The sequence below is a fragment of the Vanessa cardui genome, chromosome Z (genome assembly GCF_905220365.1).
Source record: "Vanessa cardui chromosome Z, ilVanCard2.1, whole genome shotgun sequence".
NCBI lineage: Eukaryota > Metazoa > Arthropoda > Insecta > Lepidoptera > Nymphalidae > Vanessa > Vanessa cardui.
This window is the reverse complement of record NC_061154.1, coordinates 14,868,256-14,892,732: the sequence shown is the minus strand read 5'-3', so window position 1 is coordinate 14,892,732 and position 24,477 is coordinate 14,868,256. Positions and strand designations below refer to the sequence as shown.

General features: G+C 36.3%; 2 protein-coding genes across 4 annotated transcripts in view; one reads left to right on the top strand and one right to left on the bottom strand.

Moving 5' to 3' along the window:
• The window catches only part of LOC124542954 (triple functional domain protein), a 79,156-nt gene extending 77,188 nt beyond the window's left edge, over positions 1 to 1,968 (bottom strand). For 2 of the 3 annotated variants that reach the window (XM_047120909.1, XM_047120910.1), the window contains exons 1-3: positions 1,763 to 1,967; positions 319 to 534; positions 45 to 237 (exon numbers count right to left, since the gene is read on the bottom strand). In XM_047120909.1, the coding sequence (XP_046976865.1) occupies positions 45 to 237; positions 319 to 500 (375 nt within the window). In that variant the 5' untranslated portion in view covers positions 501 to 534; positions 1,763 to 1,967. Of the gene's footprint in view, positions 1 to 44; positions 238 to 318; positions 535 to 1,762 lie in introns of all 3 variants that reach the window. The other variant, XR_006967412.1, reaches the window with a different exon arrangement.
• A 1,095-nt stretch (positions 1,969 to 3,063) lies between these two features.
• The window catches only part of LOC124543036 (E3 ubiquitin-protein ligase MYCBP2), an 89,274-nt gene continuing 67,860 nt past the window's right edge, over positions 3,064 to 24,477 (top strand). The window contains exons 1-31 of the mRNA XM_047121048.1: positions 3,064 to 3,148; positions 3,618 to 3,732; positions 3,813 to 4,068; positions 4,289 to 4,435; positions 4,561 to 4,767; positions 4,902 to 5,228; positions 5,369 to 5,545; positions 5,628 to 5,906; positions 9,268 to 9,402; positions 10,092 to 10,241; positions 10,511 to 10,663; positions 11,545 to 11,656; positions 11,937 to 12,102; positions 13,844 to 13,965; positions 14,921 to 15,142; positions 15,561 to 15,736; positions 15,833 to 16,055; positions 16,193 to 16,688; positions 16,766 to 16,932; positions 17,263 to 17,447; positions 17,656 to 18,411; positions 18,489 to 18,641; positions 18,774 to 18,869; positions 18,943 to 19,176; positions 19,590 to 19,793; positions 20,128 to 20,262; positions 20,419 to 20,597; positions 21,195 to 21,498; positions 22,288 to 22,454; positions 22,710 to 22,875; positions 23,776 to 23,897. Coding sequence (XP_046977004.1) covers positions 3,641 to 3,732; positions 3,813 to 4,068; positions 4,289 to 4,435; positions 4,561 to 4,767; positions 4,902 to 5,228; positions 5,369 to 5,545; positions 5,628 to 5,906; positions 9,268 to 9,402; positions 10,092 to 10,241; positions 10,511 to 10,663; positions 11,545 to 11,656; positions 11,937 to 12,102; positions 13,844 to 13,965; positions 14,921 to 15,142; positions 15,561 to 15,736; positions 15,833 to 16,055; positions 16,193 to 16,688; positions 16,766 to 16,932; positions 17,263 to 17,447; positions 17,656 to 18,411; positions 18,489 to 18,641; positions 18,774 to 18,869; positions 18,943 to 19,176; positions 19,590 to 19,793; positions 20,128 to 20,262; positions 20,419 to 20,597; positions 21,195 to 21,498; positions 22,288 to 22,454; positions 22,710 to 22,875; positions 23,776 to 23,897 — 6,308 coding nt within the window. The 5' untranslated portion in view covers positions 3,064 to 3,148; positions 3,618 to 3,640. The remainder of the gene's footprint in view (positions 3,149 to 3,617; positions 3,733 to 3,812; positions 4,069 to 4,288; positions 4,436 to 4,560; positions 4,768 to 4,901; positions 5,229 to 5,368; positions 5,546 to 5,627; positions 5,907 to 9,267; positions 9,403 to 10,091; positions 10,242 to 10,510; positions 10,664 to 11,544; positions 11,657 to 11,936; positions 12,103 to 13,843; positions 13,966 to 14,920; positions 15,143 to 15,560; positions 15,737 to 15,832; positions 16,056 to 16,192; positions 16,689 to 16,765; positions 16,933 to 17,262; positions 17,448 to 17,655; positions 18,412 to 18,488; positions 18,642 to 18,773; positions 18,870 to 18,942; positions 19,177 to 19,589; positions 19,794 to 20,127; positions 20,263 to 20,418; positions 20,598 to 21,194; positions 21,499 to 22,287; positions 22,455 to 22,709; positions 22,876 to 23,775; positions 23,898 to 24,477) is intronic.

Below are 24,477 nucleotides of genomic sequence, written 5' to 3'. Positions count from 1 at the left end.
TGTCAACATCATTATTAATTTGTTTACAGAAGATATAATATTACCTCAAACTTGTACTTATGTGCTCCTATTGTTGTGCGTTGCTTTTGCCAGAAGTTGTCAGGTTTGACAACCAATGCCTGGTGGACGGATGAAGAGAAATGTTCCTGCAGTACTTTCAATATTGGCTTTATAGCAGCCCATGCTGAACCTCTCATGTCAATAAGAATTGTAAATCCATGAGATCTAGCAGGATCACTGAAAACATTGCCAAAATATTACTCCAATCTGTCTTTCTCTACATTGATAATGTCTTAAATGCGTATGTAACTGTGGTACCTAGGTATACTGATAAGATAATGTAGCAATCGGCGGTAGTCATCTGGAGCGACGCGATCGCGTCTCGAATTTGCAGGAAACCAAATAATAGGTCCTCCGCGACGATCCCGGCCGCCAGTGAGCGAGGCCACCCGCTCCTGAAGGAGGGGCAACACGTCTAAGGCACGCGCCCCGACCTCCATCACTGGCCCTCTTCACGAATTTATTAAAACGAGCCTGGTAAATTAAAATCAGAAAATTTTATTTTAAAATGTATGTCATTACAATGTGTCTAAAATTAAATCTTATTTTACAAAACAGTGTGTTTATTATTCCTTAAAGAATAAAATGTAATATTCAAAAATAAAAAAAATATTTACATTAAAAAAATCTCATATCTTGTATCTTGGTCAATGCATAAATCCCCAATTTTAACGAGCAATTATTTTATTCAAATGGCCTTTTAAAAGATTGTAATAATTGAAAGGTGAATATAACATAAATGAAGTGCAATAGCTATAAGTTATAAATAGAAACAACAAAGTATTATTATATTTAATAATACATGGTGTAAGTCATACACAGAAAATAATAACTTTTATTTGAGTTTATTTTTCATAATATTGTTCATCAACAATATGTTTAAATGAAAACAAACTTTAAGTAAAACATTATTGTTACTTCAATAGTAACAACAGATATTTAATTATACATAAGTAGTTTATGAGTAACATGTCTTTTCCAAATAAAACATGCCACTAAAATTATTATTATTGACTTGAAAATGAATATACATAAGTTACCTAGTACAAAATCTTAAATATACAAGACAATTAATATTCTATATATAACATTCACAATTTTGTTGATATATACACTAAAAATACTATTTCTGTACTTCAACTCTTAATTAGTGAGTACATTAGGCAATTCAATATTATAAAAAAATATATATAATTGTGAAATTAATAATATTTTAAAAATAAACCATTTTTCTTTAATTTTAAAACACAACTTTATCATTAAATTTAATTCGTTTGACTTCTTTGAATTTCTAGGAGACAAATAAAAAACCTACAAATTCAATTACAATAAAGACTTAACATAAATACTTCAATTATTTTTTTAAAACAACTTAATTTATATTCAAATACACACAACACAAAAGTGACGGATGCGCATTCATTATTTTTCATTGAATTGAAGTTATGTTCGTTGCTTTACAAAGCGTAAGACCAACGCCAAGTAAAGAATAAGGGGTGTATGCAGTGTAGGTATTACACTTCGCCAATACCAAAACAGCAACTTTGTAGAAAGTACGCAAGCTACAAACGCATTAATTATCCATGTACCATTAAAACATCACAAATTATTTTTTAATAAATGCCGATGACAAATAATTGTTGTAGATATATAACTACATGTCATAACAAATAACCTCAGACAGCCATCAATTTGAACTAACCGTGGTGACTCAAAGTTGCCTTTTAGTCAGGTATAAAAGGTTCGGCACACATTATTGTCACAGTTGTTATTTTCACTAAAGCAAATGTAAAAAATATATCCATTTGTGCCTTAAAAGTTAATAAAAACACGCAGACTGGTCATTATGACACTCAAAAATCACCAACTATTCCAGTACCCACCACAATGGCGCGTCAGGGATGTTCAAACTTTAAAAAACCGGTAATATTAACGACTTGAATTATATCTATAAATAAAACACGCTTTGATAAACATGTTCTATTTATATAAGAAAAATATGCATTTTTTAAGTAATTGTACAGATTACGATAATTTGCTAGTTGTATTCTAGTACTATGAGTACTATTAAAAGGCAGTATTTATTACAATATCGTGACTTTTCTTTATTCGTTTTATTGGATTGGGTTTCTAATACTGTAAGATTATTTTTTCATGTGAATTATTGATCTTATATGATGTTATAGAAATATATATTTTATGGGCTTGCTGTTTGTAGTTATAATTAGCATAATATCCACTTTTCAAACATTAATAACAAAATAATTGCAATTACTATTTTGACTATCACCATTTGAAAACGTCAAATGAATATATTTCGTTTCTTTCTATTTTACTCAATAATTGATTGGATTTAAAAATTTTAATTCACGCCAACATACTTATTCTTTATGATGTGAATCATCGGCTACTGATGCATCTTAGGTGTAAAACATGTCATGTTGTGACTATCTTTTACGGGGGGTTTAGATTTTTGACAATAAATATTTTTTGAATAATTATGAGATTATTTTTCATATTACGTCATTGTAATTGGTCTGATATTATTTGGTTGCAAATTGAATAACATATCTTAACACCATGATATACAACGTAACGATGTAATATTTATGTACAACACTATTTTTATTTTTAATGGTTTATATTAATGAAATTCTCATATTACTTCATGGTATAGATGTGTAACATGTTCTAAATTTATTTAAAATATGCATATAGCTCTTGTCATGAAAAACAATACAAAAATTATTTTTCTTTATATTGCAGAAGTAAGTAATAATTGTAATTAAACATGCAGTTCCACCACTTAAGCATTCGCTAAGCTTGATTTTACTACATTTCTCTGAAATATAATCTTAAATAAATTTATCTCTTTTATTTAATCTTGTATTGATATAAAAATAATCATAATTATTCAATCAATCAAAATAAGCCCGAACTTTACCGGTTTTCGGACAATAAGCGGGTGAAGGGTGAGGGGTATATTTATTGATTTTTTGACGTCCTAAGTCGGAACTTTTACTGCAGACAGGATTTTAAATTTTGTGCTATGAAATAAAAAAGCATAATGTGGGTGTTACGGTTAAAGGTATATAATATTATTGTGCTTGTTTTAAAATTAATTGTATTGTAGTCGAGAGTTCTTTTACAGTTTCCAAGAATATCGTAAATTTTTAATTCAAATTTTTTGAAGATTTTTTAATTTAATTCATTTAACTGGTACAATGTGTTGTTAACTTAAATTATTATTTAAACTAAGTAGTGGCTGGTGCGATTAACTTTTTATTGTATATGATGGAAGTCTTTGTCATGTATTGATTACTTATTGATTGGAGATAGGCCATTGCACTTGTGCAGAGTATGTCGTCGTAGGTAAATGTTTTAGAAAAAATAACTTGCAATGCCAGTAGTTATACATAGATTTGCGTATTACACTGCACTTTTATTGATTGCCAAAGCGAATGATAATTAATAAAGCGAATTTTGAGTTATTAAATGATCTTTTCAATATGATTTAAATGTGACTTACAAAAAGCAACATAACTAAAAATTTTCAGGGGTAAACTACAAAACATCCATAATGGATATGAAAATTAAAGTACCGGAATTAAAATGTATGGATCCAGAAAATTATCGAAAATATTTCAGAGCTCTTTGTTGGAGTGGGACAAGGTATAAATAAATTTTATAAAATGATCTTATCTTTTTTTTTTTAAATTAAAAGTGTTTGATTAACTTATGTTTTCTCTTAGAAGGACTGACAAAAAGCCACCCAAAAAGTTTAACAAAAAAGATAGATTAAAGAGACTCAAAGGATCCAATGCACTGGCAATTTGTTATGCACCTGCTCTTCTAGCCAATCCATCATACTTCGCTGTATATGCTACCGTCCGTAGAACTATTTTAGCTCGCTGTCGACAACTAGAAGCTGCAGCAGCTGATTTATCAGATGAAAGTGACAGTGAAGAACCTAGTCCTCCACCTCCCATCATCGCTAAGTTGCCAAAGGTAATTTTATATTGAAATTATATTTACCTAGAACTTTAAGTGAATGTGAATTGTTTTATTTTTACATATAATCTACATTAGATAGCTTCAAAACATATTAAAAGAGGATGATTCTTGATTTGAAGGACTACTCTATAATAACTTTAATTTAATTTTTCCTTAATACAATAGTAGACATTAACATTTTCTGTGTTAACTAAAATATCATTTGTTGTTTCAGATCACAGGTATTGGTCTGCGCACAGTTTTTGCTCTTATCTCTCAGTCCCGGTTCACAGATGCACAGTTTTGTGAATATTCACTTAAAGCCTTACTGGATGTCCTACAAGGACATGCACCTGAAGATCTTGCAAATGAACCTCATGAGGTATTACAATTTTTTTTAAATTTTATTTAATAAGTCCAACATTTTGAAATATTTGAATGTATTATTTCGATCAGTTTATATTAGTTACAAATACAGTTTGAAAATATATAATATAATCTGTGCAGATAATGTCAAACCTGCATAGCATGCTGGTAGAAGTTGCGAGTGGCAGTGGACCTACAGGACGTACTGAGGCCCCTACAACTCTGACTTCACTCAGCAGTTCATGTCTCATAGCACTAGCAGTTGCCCGTGGCGAGGCAGAGCTTGTACTTGGAGCTGTCACATCTTTAATTATGACTTCATCTGCGCTTACCGAACAATACATACAGGTAGCATTTGAAATATATAATAAAATTTGTGTTTTGCAAATGGCAATACTTATAATTATTTTGCTGAAATAATAATTTATTGTTTTTGTAATTGTTGTTAGTATTACAGTTAATAACATTCATAATGTTTTTAGATACCAACAAACTTGACAATATTGCAAAGAAGTGTACAATCTGTAATTATCGGACCTCCATCAAGAAATTTATGGTTAAATTTTGGAGTACCACATAAGTCTCTAGTGACTAGTTTTCCAGTGGATTTGCCTTCACAATTAACTGCTGGCTCTGGAGAGCTTGTGGTCCGATCCTTAGTTTCCGATGGTTGTTTCTTGTATGTTTTTACATCAAAAGGACTGTTGAAAATCGGCTCAGGATATGGCAGCTCTATACGGCAACATGTATATTTGTATAAATCTGACTTTTTTGCTAGTGATCGACATGGTTGGCTTGGATTTTGTCGGGTTAGTAAAAATTAAAAAGAAAATGTATACAAATTTTATTTCCTTGTTCTGATTAAAGTTAATAAATTGTGATTTAAATGAATAAAAAATAAAGAGAGTTTTTTATTTTAAATACAATCTATGTTTAATTTTGTTGATAGAATAAATTGTACGTGAGGATTGGTAGGAAAAAAAGCGAAGTGCATGAGATAGATAAAGATACGCTAGAAGTGAAGTGCGTACTGCGATTAGATCCAGGACAACCAGGACCCGTTGAACCAAAATCAGCTGTTTTTACCGACGGCAACCTACTGGGCTTAATCCTCCTTACCAATTATGTAAGTTTTGTAAAATTTCCAATTTATTAAATAAGAAAAAGGGGAGTAACTTATTGTTATTATTATATTTATTTATGCACAGGACCATCTAACGATAAAAATGTACGACGCGGAAGCGACAGCAATGGAGCGAGTTCAAGGCGGAAGGTATACATTGACGGCGAGGCGCGAGTTTAGCGTCCACTTGTTGCGGCGACGTATTCTAGTCCTCGGCCGACCCGCTTTCGATGACGGTCTATCGAGACGAATGATCGACTTGGACTCGCCGGTTGCGATGCAGTTAGATGATAATGATGATGATCCCTTGATGAGTATCTCCGGCGGTCAGGATTTCGGCCTGTTGACAACGACCTCTGGAAAGGTTCGTGCTTTATGAGATTATACTGTGTTTCTGCAATTGTATGTGTGCGTGCTGGTGTTTTTTGTATGTTATGTGTTCGTTCGTGTATGGGATGGTGTGTATGTGTTTACGTGATTGTTTACTTGTTTGTGTCTACTTTTTTTCCGAAGTTTCAAAGTTATACTATTACCAAGAGATAAACCAATTTACTATGCCTTGTGTTCGTATGATTTATTGTTCAGGCATTATGTTTAATGCCATTTTATGTTTCTCGTGCAAAGACGACCTTTATATAAACCCTGGACTTGATATAGAATATAAATAGAAAGTGCAACATCTTAGAATATTTTAGCAGATTCGTCGGTAGGTAGGTCCCACTCGTATCTGATCATGGGCCGAAATGATGAATTTTAAAACCTAAACCACTTATCCTTTATAAAGATAGGACTTGAGGCATTCGTGTGGCTTGTGGTATTACATCCGATACACGAAGCTACCTAAAATATCAAAAGTTCCGTCAGTTGATCGGATTTAAACATCTTATCATTATAATCAACACAAATGAGCACAGTGTCACCTGCAAACAACACTGAAACAAATGCGAGAACCACATTAATTTTTTTTAACACTCTTGCTCGCGAACTGACATTTTCGATATACTTTGACAAAGTTCTGTCACATCATCATTGTGCTCGGATTATATCCACACATAGACCCTAATTACAATACAATGCGCATTTATTTCTCGCCGCTTAGTCTCTAAGCTTTAAAGACAATGAGCTGTCTATTGAAATCTGGGTAGCTAAGTATCCATTATTTAATAGTATAATCAATTTAATTTATAAGTGTGTTGTTAATGTATCCCCACAGATGTAGTGACCGTGCGTTTGTTATATTTTAATTATAATTATTTGTTTGTTGCCTACATCACCATTGTCGTCAATTCGCAATGACAAACATTTTGTATTGAACCTATGATATCGGCTTCTTCATTGACTCGAACTTCGTCTTTGTTGAGTAGTTCTTTAGTCTTATTTATTTTCGTAGAGTCTTAGCTTCTTCAAAGAGTCGAGATGGCCCAGTGGTTAGAACGCGTGCATCTTAACCGATGATTGCGGGTTCAAACCCAGTCAAGCACCGTTGTTTCATATGCTTAATTTGTCTTTATAATTCATTTCGTGCTCAACGGTGAAGGAAAACATGCATGTGACAAATTTCATAGAAATTCTGCCACATGTGCATTCCACCAACTCGCACTGGAACAGCGTGTTGGAATATGTTCCAAACCTTCTTCTCAAAGGGAGAGGAGGCCTTTAGCCCAGCAGTGGGTATTTACAGGCTGTTGTTGTTGCTGTAGCTTCTTCAGCTGGTCTGGAGTTTATTCATAAAATAGAATATTTCAGATTGGTATTCAAAATATCCTTAGTGCTTGCCTAATGTGACTTCGCTGTTGCCTGATTTTTTTTTGAATGACTTGATATTGAACCTCTGCATGGTATCGTGTAGTTGTAACTTACTCGCGGCTCGTTAGATGATCGCCTCATAAATATTATGAAAATGTTGGAACCTTCTACATTGAAGCTTAGCCTTGGTTATTGAGGCATTATTTCTCTGCCAGCGTGAATTTTAAATCATGATCTAGACTAGTCCAGTATTATATTACAATTATATGGATCTAGATGCAGGGACTTTAATACTTTACTGTATGATTACGGATAAGCATCAGTAGACTTCACAATACAAACACAGTACGCTTGCATTGGTCATCTGTGTCAATGTACTAGAGTTAATCGATATCACCGATAAGTAGGAGCTCAAGGGCTTTGATGATAAGCTCTAAAGTCACGATGGCGAACTTTACTTTTTTATAGTTTATACTTAGTATTTGTATATAAGAATCTCGACTAATATGTAACTCGAGACACGGGCTGTTTTATATTGGCAAAGATTTTCGAAAACAAAGAAATGTTCAATACAAATTTTTCACGACTATAATTTCTGTAACCAAGTCTGATTGATTTCATACCTATTATAGCAGCAAAGGGTTATTTATCGTCCATGTGTAATAAAGAAAAAGTGTCCAAAATTTTGTTTTCACTTATATATTTTATTTCAATTTTAACGTCAGTACATTCTAAGCAAACGACAACGAAAGGTCCCATGCATGAACCTTCTCCTGTAGTTCCTTAGTTATGACAGTGAGAGCTTTGGTTTGGGAATTACACACAATTTCTTGTTGTCCTGGGGTGCCTTCTCCATTAAAGAAAGAGTTTTTGACTAGAATTAAGTAAACGTATTTATTCTCGTCTATTTCGTTGCAACACACCGCTTGACAGAGCCTTTCCTCAAAATCTTACCGTTATACCGTTCAAGCCTGTCAAATCTGTCATATATACAGGGTTATTGGTAACTCGACGTATATCCGTTAGGAGGTGATAGGGGTGACTATTTGCAGTAATTTTAACCCCCATATGTAAGTGTAAGTAGTAAGTTTTTTTTTGGTTTCTATTTTTAGTTAATTTTATGAGAATTTTAAAGAGCGCCCTTTAGTACGAATTCGTTGATGTTTGAATACGAATGTCTACCCGCGTCCTTTCTGGTGATTACATTTTTGAAAAGCTAAGAAAACGGTTTTGTTTTTAAAATAATCAGGCCAAGTTTCATAAAGATTTTTTTTAGTTTTTGAGGCATTTTTGAGGAAAAAAATAAAAAAAGGATTGAAATAAATTCATTTTCCGTCTCGCATTTTAGATTTGGACCGATAATTATTATATAAATATTGACAAATATCCAGTGTTGATATTGGAAATAGTCACCCCTATCAACTCCTAACGGATATACGTCGATTTACCAATAACCCTGTATATGGTAAATGTCACCAGATTTATTATATAGTCGGTACGCACACATCTGCGGTTTTATGACGAACATAAAATTATATGTATTATATTAATTAGGCCAATTGTTGTAAAATCAATACTTTGTGTATGTGTGTGCGTGTTCGCGAATTAGTGCGTACGTTTGTGTTTGGGTAAATATATAGTATTGATGTAGGTTGAAACGTATGTTCGTGTTTACTTTCTATTCAATTATATAGTAAGGAAAAATTAGACACTTTTCATACAACGTCAGTATGTGGATAAAAACCCAAGAGGGTGTTCATTACGACAGCAAATTGTGTAATATATGCTATCTAAGCACCTTATTCTTAACTTAACTTCGATTCATAAAAGCACATGAATCATTGTGATTATTTCTTAGAGCATTTTATCACTTGACACTATTGGCTGAGAAATATATTATATTTTTGTTTTATAAATATTCGTCTATGGTTGGGAAAAGTTCGTTGGTAGCGGTTCTGATGTGATGATTTTTATTGTAGGTGTATTATACCGGCAAAGGTACGAGTCTAGGCTACAAAGTTGCGACTCCTCAGACCGGCCGCTGGACACTCATGAAAGAGACGCTCTTTAATAAAAACGAGACGCCTAACACAAGGAGGTGTAAAGTAGTTCAGGTAAGAATATGTATACGTTGCTTAATTTAACTTTTAATTGTAATAAAGTTTAGTTACTTGCACTAGTGTTAGGGCTCATTTCACCTTGTCTGTCTGAGTACCACTAAATAATTATGTCGAATTAAAATCAAAGTAAAATCAATGCTAAAACTAGGTTATGATAATCATTCAACACTATTAAGCTATCATTCACTCAAATATTGAATGTTAAGAAAAGTGTTGTATGATATTAAATTATATGTTATGTTTTGGGCGTCGCGATTGATCTTTGTTCATTTATGGACGGATTGATTTAGTATAATTTGTATACTGTATAGTAGTCAAATTAACGTAACAAAAAACCAAATTAATTTAATAATGTTTTATACATTTTTCATAGTCTCTCAAACGAAAATTTCAAATTTAACCTTTTATCAAATGTGAGATTTTCACGATTTGTATAATTGTGTGCTCGATACAGACTTTCTACATGATTTACACGTTTTCATCCATAGCTGTGTCTTATGTAATGTACTTTAACGTAAATATTCAAACAACCCTCCTACTTTACCTCTCGAGAGATAAAAGTTAACACCGTTTCAAATTCCATCTGCATCAATTCGGGGAAGACACAGAGTAACTTTAGCATTTATAATATTAGTAGTAGTATTTATGGCTCTATATATGAGTGTTATATTTTTTATTCGTAGGTTGCCTTAGGTCACGAAGGTGTCCACGCGATCTTAGTATTAGATAATGGATCGGCGCTATTCACGGGCATAGCGCGAAGAGGAGAAGATGGCGATGCCATTAAACACAGGCGAACACCCAAACCGACGCGGCCTAAGAAAATTCTAAGGGTCTGTATAATATGTCAGACACAAATACATTTAATAAAAATTAAAAAAAAAAAGTTCTATTAGGTTTTTTTATAATGGAGTGCTGGTATTCAAATCTGTAGTTTTTTGATCATATGTACTTGTTTGTTTGGATTTTGTCTTTGTTTTATTAACCTCGATGACGTATAACTAACATTAAATATTCAATCATTAGCGTTCTATAAATTGTAAAATTCTCAACTCTAGTTAATTGTGTTATGAATTATATTAATATTGGGTGGTTTATGCAGGCTGAACGACATCATATAGTGTACGCAGCGTGCAACTACGGCTCGACAGCGCTGGTGACTAGGCAAGGCGAACTGCTCATGTTCGGCAAAGACACGCAGCACTGCGGCGAGTCCGGGCTAGTCAGTGGATTGCGACATGAGAATATCATTCAGGTATCTTCATATATGACTTGCAGTGGCATAGCTATCGTAGGAGTTCAGGTTGCCCCCTAAACTAAACTAAAGCTTCGGAAGCTAGAAAATCACGACCCTGCGAACAACAATAACAACAACAACAGCCTGCAAATTCCCACTGCTGGGCTTAAGGCCTCCTCTCCCTTAGAGGAGAAGGTTTGGAACATATTCCACCACGCTGTTCCAATGCGGCTTGGTGGAATACACATGTGGCAGAATTTCTATGAAATTTGTCACATGCAGGTTTCCTCACGATGTTTTCCTTCACCGCCGAGTACGAGATGAATTATAAAAACAAATTAAGCACATGAATCAGCGGTGCTTGCCTGGGTTTGAACCCGCAATCATCGGTTAAGATGCGCGTTCTAACCACTGGGCCATCTCGACCCTGTGAACAAGATTTCTTATTTGGTATCTATAATTTTAAATTAATTATAGAGGGTTGTTAAAGAGGGGATGAGGGCTCGTTTCGTTTTCTATAAACCAGGGCCCTTCCTCACCTAGCTACGCTACTCATTACTTGCTTATCTGTCGTTAGACTAGGTGTCCGAACGTTTTAAGATTTTGAGTAAAAGAAACTATCATTAAAATATTTGAATTGTGGTCCCCAGCTATGAGGCAGCTAATGCTATACATATTTGAAGCGACTTAATAAATAGTTCTGTATAAGTACTACAGCAGTTGTTGTGTTCGTTGTTTACGGTCCCAGTGATTACTTAATATGACCTCGTCCTAGTAACTTTAATGACAAATCAATATTATTGACATTATTTATGAAAATATTCTTTTTAATTTTGTCAAATCATTAAGTAACTTAATTTGATTTGATTTGTACTTACGTTAAATAAATTCGTTTATAGGTGGCATTAGGAAAAGCGCACGCAATCGCCCTCACAAATTTCGGTGATGTTTACTCCTTTGGTATCAATAACAAGGGCCAATGTGGAAGGGAGTTCGGATACACTAAAGAGAGTAAGTACATCTTTATTTTGCTTCAAATTTAAATCAGTGCAATCATTATTTTTTGTAATTTAAATGTTTGTCTTTGATAGTAGATTTGTTAATGGTAAGTTTAATGTTTGCAAAATTTGAACTTTGTAGTGATAAATTTGAATACTTTGTCATGTTGATATTCATTGTTCGGTGATCTAACTGAAATCGTTGGTTTCCCGTCTGATCTACCTTCGTTAGACAATAATGAATATGATATAGTAAAAGAGATGCAATAACACAAGTGCTCGCTTTGTTATAGAACCATATCCGAGTCGAAACGCGAGTAACAAGGAGGAGGCGCGGCCGTGCCCCGACATGCACACGTGGAGCGTCGAGTACTGCCGCGTGTGCGTCCTCTGTCGGGAGTGCACGGGATTTGGGAGCGGCTGCCACTGCGCCACGCTGCCTAACAGGGTGCCCGGCGAGTTAGTATATTTCTTGTTTTATATTATGCTGTGGCTTTGTGCAGCCCACCTTTGGTAGGTACCACTAACACATCGTTTACACTACCAATCTCCTCCCCGGTTCACTAAGTTAACATACGAGCTCTCATAAATAAATATTACTCTCTTTCGGTCAAAAATTCTTTCAAGCTTTGGAAAAGCTTTAAAGCTTTGGAAATATTCTAAATATAAAACTCTTATAGGTATATGTTACTTCTAATTTCTCCATCTAAGCCTCTCGGCTTTTAAACCTCTCGGAATGGATGGACCTGCATCATATGTGAACCCGAAACCACACAACAAAAACGCCAGTGTCCTTCTCGTTATAGCTACTTATCCATGACACGTACTTAAAATTAGTGATATAAACTTTCACAGGTATCACAGTGAGCGCGGAATCGCTATCAGCTTCAAATTATACCTTAAAGCAAATGACTTAAGTCATAAGTTCGCCTCTCTTTGAAAATATTAAGAAAATGTTGCCTCCTCTCCTCGTTCTCTTTGTGGTTTGCATACGATTAATTATCTTTTTTATTGCATTTTCTCTCATTCTCACCAATAAATTAGCGAAACGACACTATAAAGATATATTATGAATAGTATATCCGCACTATCCATACACTGTTTTAGAATCAGAATGCACTTTTATTTTTTTTAAAAGCTGTTCCTTTTGAAGAACAGACAACCACGACCGCCTTGTCGATATTCTCTTTTGGAACTCACCAGTATTTTTAAACACTTTAGTAGCTTTAAATCTCAAAGACTTGAGCGGTCAACCCATTCTGGTCTCGGTAAAATATCTATGACGAATATATCACCACGTACTTCATCGACTTTGATGAAAACGAGATGAGCAGTTATATCACGGATATCTGACTTATGTCGGTTAGCGGTCAAGTTTATCTTCTATCCAAACAGAAACGACTGGGTTACATGTAATTAAAAAATATATTGAATTTATAGTGTAAATTATGTAAAAATGCCTAAAATATTAGCCATTTTCCACACTCATAGCGGTTGGGTGTAAGTTCCATTAAATTCATTAATCGTATAAGTGTTATCTTGCACATTTTCAAGTCTGGTTGGGCAATACCAAACCCGACGCTAACGAACCAAGTGTACTGAAGCGATAGACAGTTTTGAATAAGAAATTGCGGAACAATCGTCGCCATTTATTGATAAGTGAAACTTCAGTCAGCAATGTACTTCTCTGTTATTTGTATACTCAATTATGTGATCTAAACCAGGTTGGATACCAAAGTATTTGTTAAGTTCCATAAAATGAAAATACAATCGATTTTATATATTAGGGGTGGTTAAAGCTTAGAAGTTATTATTTATCAATATCTTTACTTGGTGGTAGGGCTTTGTGCAAGCCCGTCTGGGTAGGTACCACCCACTCATCAGTTATTCTACCGCCAAATAACAATACTCAGTATTGTTGTGTTCCGGTCTGAAGGGTGAGTGAGCCAGTGTAACTACAGGCACAAGGGACGTAACATCTTATTTCCCAAGGTTAGTGCAATATTGACGATGTAAGGAATAGTTAATATTCCGTACAGGGTCATTGTCTATGGGCGATGGTGACCACTTACCATCAGGTGGCCCATATGCTCGTCCGCCAACCTATACCGTAAAAAAAAATCTATATTTTCAGATATCAGTTTAAAGTATATCTGTGGCTGAGTTAACGTCATATTATTTCAATGCGTTTAATTCGCAGGCGCTGCGGGTGCGGCGAGGGCGACAGTGGGTGCAGCGTGTGTGGCGTGTGCAGGCGATGCTCGGAGGCCTCGACGTCATCAGCCGCCACTTCTAAACCAGACCAAGACAATTTATCCATTGGTAAGTAATTTTTTTTATCAATTTAATTATTTTCTGTCAAATTATTTTGAGTTAGATGGCCCAGTGGTTAGAACGCGTGCATCTTAACCGATGATTGTTGATATGTGCTTAATTTGTGTCTATAATTCATCTCGTGCTCGGCGGTGATGGAAAACATCGTGAGGAAACCTGCATGTGTTTAATTTCATCGAAATTCTGCCACATGTGCATTCCACCAACCCGCATTGGAACAGCGTGGTCGAATATGTTCCAAACCCTTGTTGATTTATTAATGGAAGAGGAGGCCTTATCCTAGGAGTGGGAAATTTACAAGCTGTTACTTTACCTTTTTTTCACTATTTAAGTTGGAAAATAATGTTACTTTGAATAAGTAATATTTTGAATCAAGCTTCATGAAATATTCCTCCCATGATTGGCAGTTTTCTTATCTTTATTTCTATCTAGATGTATGATATCAATGCACTATTGAAACCACTGTCTGATAGTACACGCTACTCTCGAGGTACTCTTGTAACAGTATATTTGCTATGTGAAATAAATCGGAACAGCATCACGTTTAGCGCCGCTTTGAATATCACATAAGTGACTTGTTTCTGCGATACAGTCGCTTATTTCGATATTCGAAATGGACAAAAACGCTGACTACAGTGAAGTGAGTTGTGCCGCTGGAAATTTTTTGTTAGCATCGCTAGTGGTTAGTTTGTGGCCTTATCATTACTATAACATTTTCTAAACAACTATAGAAATTATTATAGGTTCTACTAAAATGATAAAATGTGTTTTAGATGGTTCCACACACACATAATATTTACTTACGTCATAATTAATCTTTGTCTATTTTTGGACTATGTTGATGAAGATGTGTTAAATATTTTTAAAATTGAATTGCATTAACTGTTAAAAGCATTTATACAACGAAATATAACGTCGTATTAAATGAGGTAAATTTCGACAGAAAAAGAGCAGGAGCAGTCTAATGAACCAGGACCATCAACAGCGTCGACAACGGGAGCGGGTCCGACGCCCAGCGGGTTACCGGGAGCAGGCGCTGAGTCAGAGCGAGAGGCCAGCGTCAAAGTGAGCTGCCTGGCGCCCGCTCGCGTAGTTGTCCCGGGTGGGCATCGAATCCTCGCTGTTGCCTGTGGACTGCATCATACCATGCTTTTATCGGAACATGGTTTGTGATATTATATACATATAATTCCTTAGTAGTAGTTCTCTTATCATTATTGTTTTTATAAATGTTTTTTTTTTATGGTATAGGTTGGCGGACGAGCATATGGGCCACCTGATGGTAAGTGGTCACCATCACCCATAGACAATGACGCTGTGAGAAATATTAACTATTCCTTACATCGTCACTGCGCCACCAACCTTGGGAACTAAGATGTTATGTCCCTTGTGCCTGTAGTTACACTGGCTCACTCACCCTTCATACCGGAACACAACAATACTGACTACTGTTATTTGGCGGTAGAATAACTGATGAGTGGGTGGTACCTACCCAGACGGGCTCGTACAAAGCCCTACCACCAAGTAATGTTTTTTAGCATCTTAATAAATAAGTATAGTATAGCCTATATGTTGGTACACAGGTGAAGTGTTTACGTTCGGATCGAACCAATGGGGCGCTCTAGGCGCGGGTGATATATCAACGCATCACCGTCTCGTGCGCGTGCGCGTCCCCCGCGCGGCCGCCATCGCTGCCGGCAGCAATCACAGCGCTGTGCTTACGCGCGACGGAGAGCTCTACACGTTTGGGAGCTATCAGGTCAGATTACTCACATACAATATATTAAACGCAAAACTTTAGTGATTTGTGATAGTTATTTAATGTAAAATTATTGTTACTATGTTAAATATTTAGAAAGGATCGTTGGGCCGAGCTCGACAGGACGAACCGCGCAATGAGCGCAGTCCAGTGTGGTACGCAACGCCTGGCCGTGTACCGAGAATAGGACCACGATATGGATGCCGAGGAGTATGGATCAGCGCATCCGGCGACCAGACCTTCGTGCAGGTCTCGCAGGCGCTCATCAACACCGACACTCTCTTCAGCTCTACAATCACGTCCAACTCCAACAGTATCAGTTAGTGTCATTTTAATATTTCATAGCATTTTTTTTCTATATCTTGTAGTAATATTTTTAAATCTATTATACATTGTTACATCAGCCTTTGTATAAATATGTATACCTTATGTAATTGTTATGTTTTCAATTTGCAGTAATTCTACCGAACCGACCAGAGCATACTTTCAAGTGCATCACTATAAACAAAAATGATGGTGCGTGTAACGCCTGGACGGGACCCGAACAGGTCGACTTTGTGAACACACTCGCCTGCCTCGACCCTCTGTACGACGTGCTCTGGTGCTATCAGCCGCAAATGCGAGTCATGAAATGTTTTAACATCATCGCATTCGACTCGCACAAGTTGCAGCGATGCTGCTCGAATGATCCCGAAGCATTCTCGGATGCTGAATTCGAGTATCCTAATTACGGCTGCATGAAGAGGTTGGAGGATTTCCGACACGTAGAAACCTTTGAATGGATTAGCAATATTCATGATAGAGAAACAGACAACATTGTCCTTTCCGATATGTCTGTTCTCCATCAAGAATTAGCTATTCCTTGTAGCCCAGGGTGCCAGGTTACAAGGATTCATGCCGCTTTACATTTATTGGGGAGCCTCGACTCTCTCACGTATGCGCACGACAACAAGTATGTACTATATCGTTTAACTTTTAATATTTGGAACGTTATCCATAATCATGTGACACGTTTTCTAATATTTTTAGGTCACCAGTGGTCGAGTGCATACGTGATAATACTGTATTGCCAGTGGCACCATTGATCGAGGACTACTTCACTGTCAACCGTTTCGAAAATCACGGCGGCGGCTGGGGCTATTCGGGACACTCAATAGAAGCTATTCGCTTCATGTGTGACAACGATATAAAACTAGGTAACATTTATAATTAGCTGTAAATGTCTTAACTTTCGAATTTGGAAAATTTGTAAACGATGTTTACAATTGTTATGACTGTGTTCTATATATGTCTAGTTCAAAAATGGTATTAGTTATAATACGATAAACAAATGTTAAATGTAAGATTTTAAATTAACATGGTTATTTTTATTATTAAAGTTATTAATTTCGGGATACGAGTTTCACGAACAAGACATTCGTAGACAATGTCGAAATATCGAGCTCCACCGAACAAAAATAAAAAACATGGTAAATATCCCGAAATTAATAACTTTAATAAATGTTAAATGATTTTTTGGTGTACAGGAGGCATTGGGTTGTACGGAGGTCGCGGCGAATACACAGCTAAGATTCGCCTATACGACATTGGTCCAGACGGCGGGGATCAAGAGGGCGACGGGGAAATAATATTTGAAACGGAGGATGTTTTTTATGAATGCGCTCCAAAGGACAAATATCCTTTAATGTTCGAATCGCCACTGCCCGTAGTGGTGAGTAGAGTGTGAATAATTGTGTCAAATTTTACAAATATAACATTATATAAGATTTTATTTGTGACCATTTTTGTTTATCGTTCCAAGTTGATCCCCACTAAACGAAAATATAATGTAATTTTAATTAAAATAAAACATCAAATGAGGAACATAATAAAATAATTATTATATTGTGTAATTAATTGATAAATCAAATCATTCACAGGCTGGGAGGTGGTACGTAGTGTCTGCCACGATAAACGGTCCGTCGTCAGATTGCGGTTCGGCTGGTCAGGCGATGGTAATAAACGACGATGTGGGATTCCACTTTAAAACTTCGAAGAAATCAAATAATGGCACCGATGTTAACGCCGGCCAAATTCCTAGTCTCTTGTATAACTTAACGAGTTCGGACCATCCGGTACCCATCAGGCATTTGGATCCCGGAGAGCCAGTAATCGTTCTCTCCAAGAATGTATCGAGGAAAGTTACAGTGTCATGTTTCCGATCTCTCATAACACTTTTGCAGTGGAGTTGGAAGACGTTTAAAGATATTTTGTTGGATACAAATGGTCAGATACCAATTAATTATCAGAAGCTCATGGTGATGAAACATCAAAAGAGATTGGTGTATATCATGCGAGCCGGGTTGAGATTGGTTAAGTCTTACATAAAAGAGGTTTACCCGCAGAGCATCAAGAAGAGGAACTCACCTGACTACATGTCGTATTTCGAGTCTATAGCAGATGCTCGGAATTTTATTCAGACTGTAATGGCTGACCCGACGCCGACGTGCGCTTCGTTACCCCGAAAGCAAGGTCGAAGTAAAACTCACAGAATATGCTACGTGCAATTTGCTCTCGAGCTGACCAACTCCGTGTTGAAGGAAGCTCATGAGACATTTAACGCGTGTTTTTACGCGTTCTTTCCGACACCCATTCTAAAATGGAATCATCTTTGCTTAATGCTGTACCATGTCAGGGTAAGCAACATCTGTGGTGATTATTATTAGCTTTTAATTTATTTTATAATATTACCGTTTATGGTCGTATGTTTTAGGATGGCACCGTTCCTCCGTCTCAAGTGCGCGAGTTAACAGCAACTTGTGCCGCGATGTGTCTTTCTCAGAGTCTACGCGATGTACTGCAATACATTGTACCTCTTACGCAGAGTCAAACATCGCGTCAGGAGGCGCGCCGATCTGAAGTCAAGGTATATTTTAAAATTATATTAAACTTAAAATTATACATTATAAAATATCGGTCTAGGTCTATTGTATTATTGAATTAAAATGTGAAAATGTTTTAAAATATATTTGAGATGTTTTTAATTAAAATTTTGCAGAATAAAGATATACCTTGCAAATCAGCAACAGTACCGCGCTCGTCTCACGCACAGAAACCACCTCCTGTTCCACCTAGAGCAAAGGACTCCCAAAAAGTAAGTCGTAATTAAGCTGCATGTTTGAAAATAGTCTGAATGTAATATTTTATTTATTATTAAAACGATTTAGGTTCAAGACAACAGCGATAAATCAAGCTACTTAGAATGGCACCTCCTGGACGTTGTCCCCCGACTGTTGGATGTAGTACTGAGCCCTATTAAGCAGCAGATAACGCACAGGCAATGCGCCCCCGCTCACGACCACGGTGAGCTCCAGACGCAGGATCGCCTCGCTGAATATTGCTGCAAGCTGACGGCGCGCATTATTGCCGAAATGTCGTTCAGTGCTTTGCAGTACAACAAGGTGAGAATTCGTCTCTAATTAGAGAAACTTTACTCAGCAATAATCATATTAAAAGTTAAGGATCAACATCAACAGCCTGTAAATTTCCACTGTTGGGCTAAAGGCCTCCTCTCCCTTTGAGGAGAAGGTTTTGGAACATATTCCACCGCGCTGTTCCAATGCGGGTTGGTGCCACACATGTGGCAGAATTTCTATGAAATTTGTCACATGCAGGTTTCCTCACGATGTTTTCCTTCACCGCTAAGTACGAGATGAATTATAAAGACAAATTAAGCACATGAATCAGCGTGCTTGTCTGGATTTGAACCCGCAATCATCTGTTAAGATGCACGCGTTCTAACCACTGGGCCATCTCGACTCATGTTACACTCAAAGTTAAGGATATGTTGGTTAAAAAAATATTTTACATGTAGGACGATCCTGACTCAAAGTCACTGAAGCACCTAGTGACCGCTTCCCGCTTCATGCGCGTGAACTCGACGCGGACGTGGAGCACGGGCCACGGCAGTCCGGACGCAATCTGCTTCACCGTGGACAGGCCAGGGGTCGCTCTCTCCGGCGCCTGCGTATTTGTTGGCTCAGGAAAATATGACTATTCTTTGGAACTCTTGCACGATGTAAGTACTTATAAATTTAAATATATATTTTTTTAAATATGAGACAACATCACATACATTACTCTGATCCCAATGTAAGCAGCTAGAGCACTTGTGTTATGGAAAATCAGAAGTAACGACGGTACCACTATCACCCAGACACTAGGCAACATAGAAAACTAATGATAATCTACATTGACTCGGCCGGGAATCGAACCCAGGACCTCAGAGTGGCGTACCCATGAAAACCGGTGTACACACCACTCGACCAAGGAGGTCATCATTTTAATATTTCATTGAATAATTCTTAATTGTTTTTTTTTTTGCTCATTTACAAATTCCGTGTTCTTCACAGATGAGGACAATATCGGAAGATGCTAATCCAACGCACTGTTGGGTTAGCCTTGAGGTGAAAGAAGGTACATTCACATCAGCTGACGCACAACATGACATGGTGCATCTGAAGTTTATAAGACCTGTTCTACTTAAGGTTATATTTTTACTTACTTACTTTTTTATATTTATTTATAGCTTTAGCCTAATATTAAGCTATTATTATTTTTAATTAGCTAAATAATTAGTCGTTAGCGATGTATAAAATGACATTTAAAAAACTATTACCGTAATTTGTTTTTTTTTTTTACAGGATGATACTCGGTATGCCTTGCGTTTCTGCTGTGAAGGCGCGCGTACGGCCAGCGGAGACTGCGGCCTGCCGGCGGTCACAGGCCCGGATGGCACGACGTTCCAATACTCCTCATGTTCACTTAGTTTCAACGGAACTACCCTTGCCCGTGGACAGCTTCCTTCTCTCATATATTATAGGTAAAGTAAATTGTACTGTCAACGTAAGGTTAAATAGTATAAAATAAATCAAGTATAGCCTTGAAATATGATGAGGATCTGACCAACTATCGATCCTCAATATCGCCAATTATAAGCCGATTCTAAAAATTGATTTTTATTAAGACTGCTACTGGTACCATGTTAGGAATGCTTAATATTTCTTACTAATCACTAACAGCATAATAAAAGAGAAGATGACTGTAAATTGAAAAAAATATTTTAATAAATACATTTGTGATTTAATGTTGTCTTAAATTTTTGGCGATTATTACACATTTAAATAAAACTAGTACTAACGGATTTGAATCGCGTATATTAATTATTTTTAACATCCCGACGTTTCGAGCACTTTACAGCGTTTGTGGTCAACCCGTGACCACGAATGCTGTAAAGTGCTAAAAAATAATATACGCGATTCAAATCCGTTAGAAATAGTTTTATTTAAGCGTTTGTGATTGGAACCAAATAAATCAAAAGAAAAAAAATTATACCATTTCATATGTCCTACGTATATGGCTAGTCTTCCTTCAAAATGGTTGTCCGAAATAGTCTAAGAGCATTTATGTTTTAATCTAGGACCAAATGGATAGATCGCAGTAGCGACAGCACAAACGGCGGTGCGCTTATCAACACGGGCCTAGTGGTTCGCAACGTGGAGCGGCTGCACGACGACATGGAGTGGGAGCGCAGCGGCGCCCGCGAGGCGGCCGTGGCGGTGGCGGGGCAGCTGGCGGAGCGCGGCGGCGCCCTGCTGGCGATGATGCGCGCCCTCTCGCCGGACGACCTGCGCCGCTCCGCGCCCGCCCTGGCCGCCGCGCCCGCGCTCAACATGCTGCTGCCCTACGCGCTGGCCAATCTCGAAGGACTACACGACTCCAAGGTCAATATCATCATTTTAATTATTCATTAAATATATTATAAGTATATGTATCTTGTATATTTGTATGTATTTATGCGTATATGTATGTATTTATATATATGTATAAGTATGTATAGTACGACACAACTTAGATGTCGCATCGGCAAAATTCGTAAAACCGATCACATCCGAATTGAGTACGCTATCCCAAATTATCAATATTTATTTTCTTACACGAATATGATCTTTGCACAAACGTAATAACTTGTAATATCATATGACCTAATATAGTCGTCAATTTGACGCGTCGATTTACATGCACTTGCTTTCTCTGACGCGTGAATCTATAGCGACGAATAGCGTCGAATGGCGCGATAGGGAGCTATTTCTATTGGTTGTGTAAATCGGCAGTAATCGGTTTTATTTTCATTCCATTGCATTTTCCGATGCTACATCTAATTTCTGTCATACTATATGTATGTAGTTAGGTTTTTATAATTGCTTGGATTACCTTCGCTTCGTTTATTACTATTTGCACTACCCATATATTTTGACTTTGCTTCTTTCACAACGGGTTGTCTGGTAGAGATTGCTTATAGCAATAAGACCACCCTTGTACACCACTTTCTTTTCCTTTTATTTGTTATTACTGTTTTTTTTTTCCTGTTAATGTTTGTGTGCAATAAAGTTTTTATCTATCTATCTAAATAATATAACTACAATTTTTGCTCTATTGTAATGAGATAATTATATTGTATAATAACTTTTACTATACTTTACAAAAGCTTACGTTCTTATTTATTATTTCAGAGCGTTATCAATCTTCTCGAAATCGTACATAAGCTGCTGCCGCACGTAGCGGAAATGAATCTTAAGATGCCCACTAATGAAGAGAACCCCTCCAACACGACTAGTCATTACTATACGTGGGTAGAGAGCGAACATCCATACAAACAATCTACCGTCATCAATAAAAGGTAAACAATGGCAACAAATGTTATACTATACATTTCAGGCAAACGAAATATTGCAGTGCTGGTGTACAAAATCTATTCCATTTATGTAATACTGGTATATAAAACGGAATATAATATCTGAAGTACAAAATTAGCGATTTAGTAAAAATAAACTAAAATATTTATCTAATGACAGTGGGGTTGATTTTGTTAACGATCTCTACGTGCCAAATATGAAACTAAAATTGAAATATTTCTTTGTTTTTATTTGTCAAGGGTGCTCTTCCCTCCTCAAGTTTCATGGATTATACTAGAGATGGATCCGCGCAGCATCACCGCGCAACCCGAGGACACACTCACGATATACGCAGTGGCCGGCGCGCCGAAGCACAAGTGTCACTGTGCGAATGACACGCACATTGCCGATCCTCCCTTCCGCAAGGTATATAAGGTAGCGGTCGTCCATTCACCCATTCATTGTAATCACACTGCTACACTACACTGGCTGGCCTATTTCGGATAACTACATGCAGCGATTTATTTTTACACTGACCGTTCTATTTAAAACGTGTCATAAATATATTTAACATGAGAATTATCTCGATTGAAAGTGCTGCTTATACTTATACAATGCACGGCCAGCCTAACCTAGCATGAACGAATAATAGAATTATTGCGTGCTATTGACTGTAGTATCAACGCGTGTGATGCACTGCAGGGAAGGACTCATTCGCCGTCATTCATTTTCATAATAGACTGAATTAGCGTTATAATTAAAGTGATTTGCGTTATTGCACAGCGAAAGCTAAGTATAGATACTAGTTATTTTGTTTGAATATTGCATTGCTTTAAAATATTGCATTTTGTAATAGATAATATAAAAGTAACATATAATAAATAACTACTTCTTCTAATTATATTTTACGTATTAAGTAAAATAAAATCGCTATATTACAAAAAAGTAAAGTTTAAGTTCACTTACTCGAAATCTTTTTCGAGTAAGTGAACTTAAACGTATATTATGGATTATATAAAAATTAAAATTAGTAAAATGACTTCCTCTTTTTGAAAAATTTATTATTAATATGAAATGCGGATTATAATGTTCTGCATTGAACGTTTAAATTATACGAACAAACGCTTTAAGCATTTTGTTAAAGAAAAATAAAATAAAATCAAGTAATACCAAAGGATGCTTTGGCATTGACTAACCGACAAATAGTTGGAAATGTATTATATAAGCTCGAGCCAAACAATAGGGTGCGCGAATATTCTGCACATGTATGTTGTGACAGCGAAATTAAGCGAAGAATGTATTGTAACAATGTTCGGATCGTTGCAGCGGTTAATACAACTAACCTCAGAAACTGGGGAGGCTGAGGAGTTAGAGGAGAGCATCTCCGAAGCGCCTTGTATGCACTACAACTGTACATACGTCAGTGTCACCCCGAAGTTGGCAAATATGTAAGTTAATATTGTATACTTATTGGGTGTTCTCAAAAGCAATATATTTACTATTTAAATTACATTTATAGTCTGATATTTGAATATTGAATATATCCAGTACCATTGTAAGTCCAAGATGGCCGCCGCCATAAAATGGCAGATACATCTACATTATGTTTATCAAATAAAAGGGATTGACTAGAAGAATACGGTACATTATAAAAAATACCAATCCATGACCTGAAATCGATATAAAATAGCTGTTTTAATATTCGTTTCAATTCCTTTAAATATGGGTAATGGATATCAAATGACGAAGCTTTAAAATTGGACATTATACATAACGGATTACATAGCTTAGAAAATATATCCATTGAAATAGGACTGCAGGCTCCTAATCAACTCGAAAGAACTTTCCCAATCCAAGGATGGATAAAAATTATGCCGTTAGCGTTAAAGTTGTACTTGTTTTTTTGACAATGTATCGAGAAAGGTTTTAATGCAACTTAAATGAGGCTACTTTATATTAATCTACGTCGTAAATGTAATGCGAAGACATTATAGAGCATTATGCTCTTGTTTAATAGTATTCGTATGT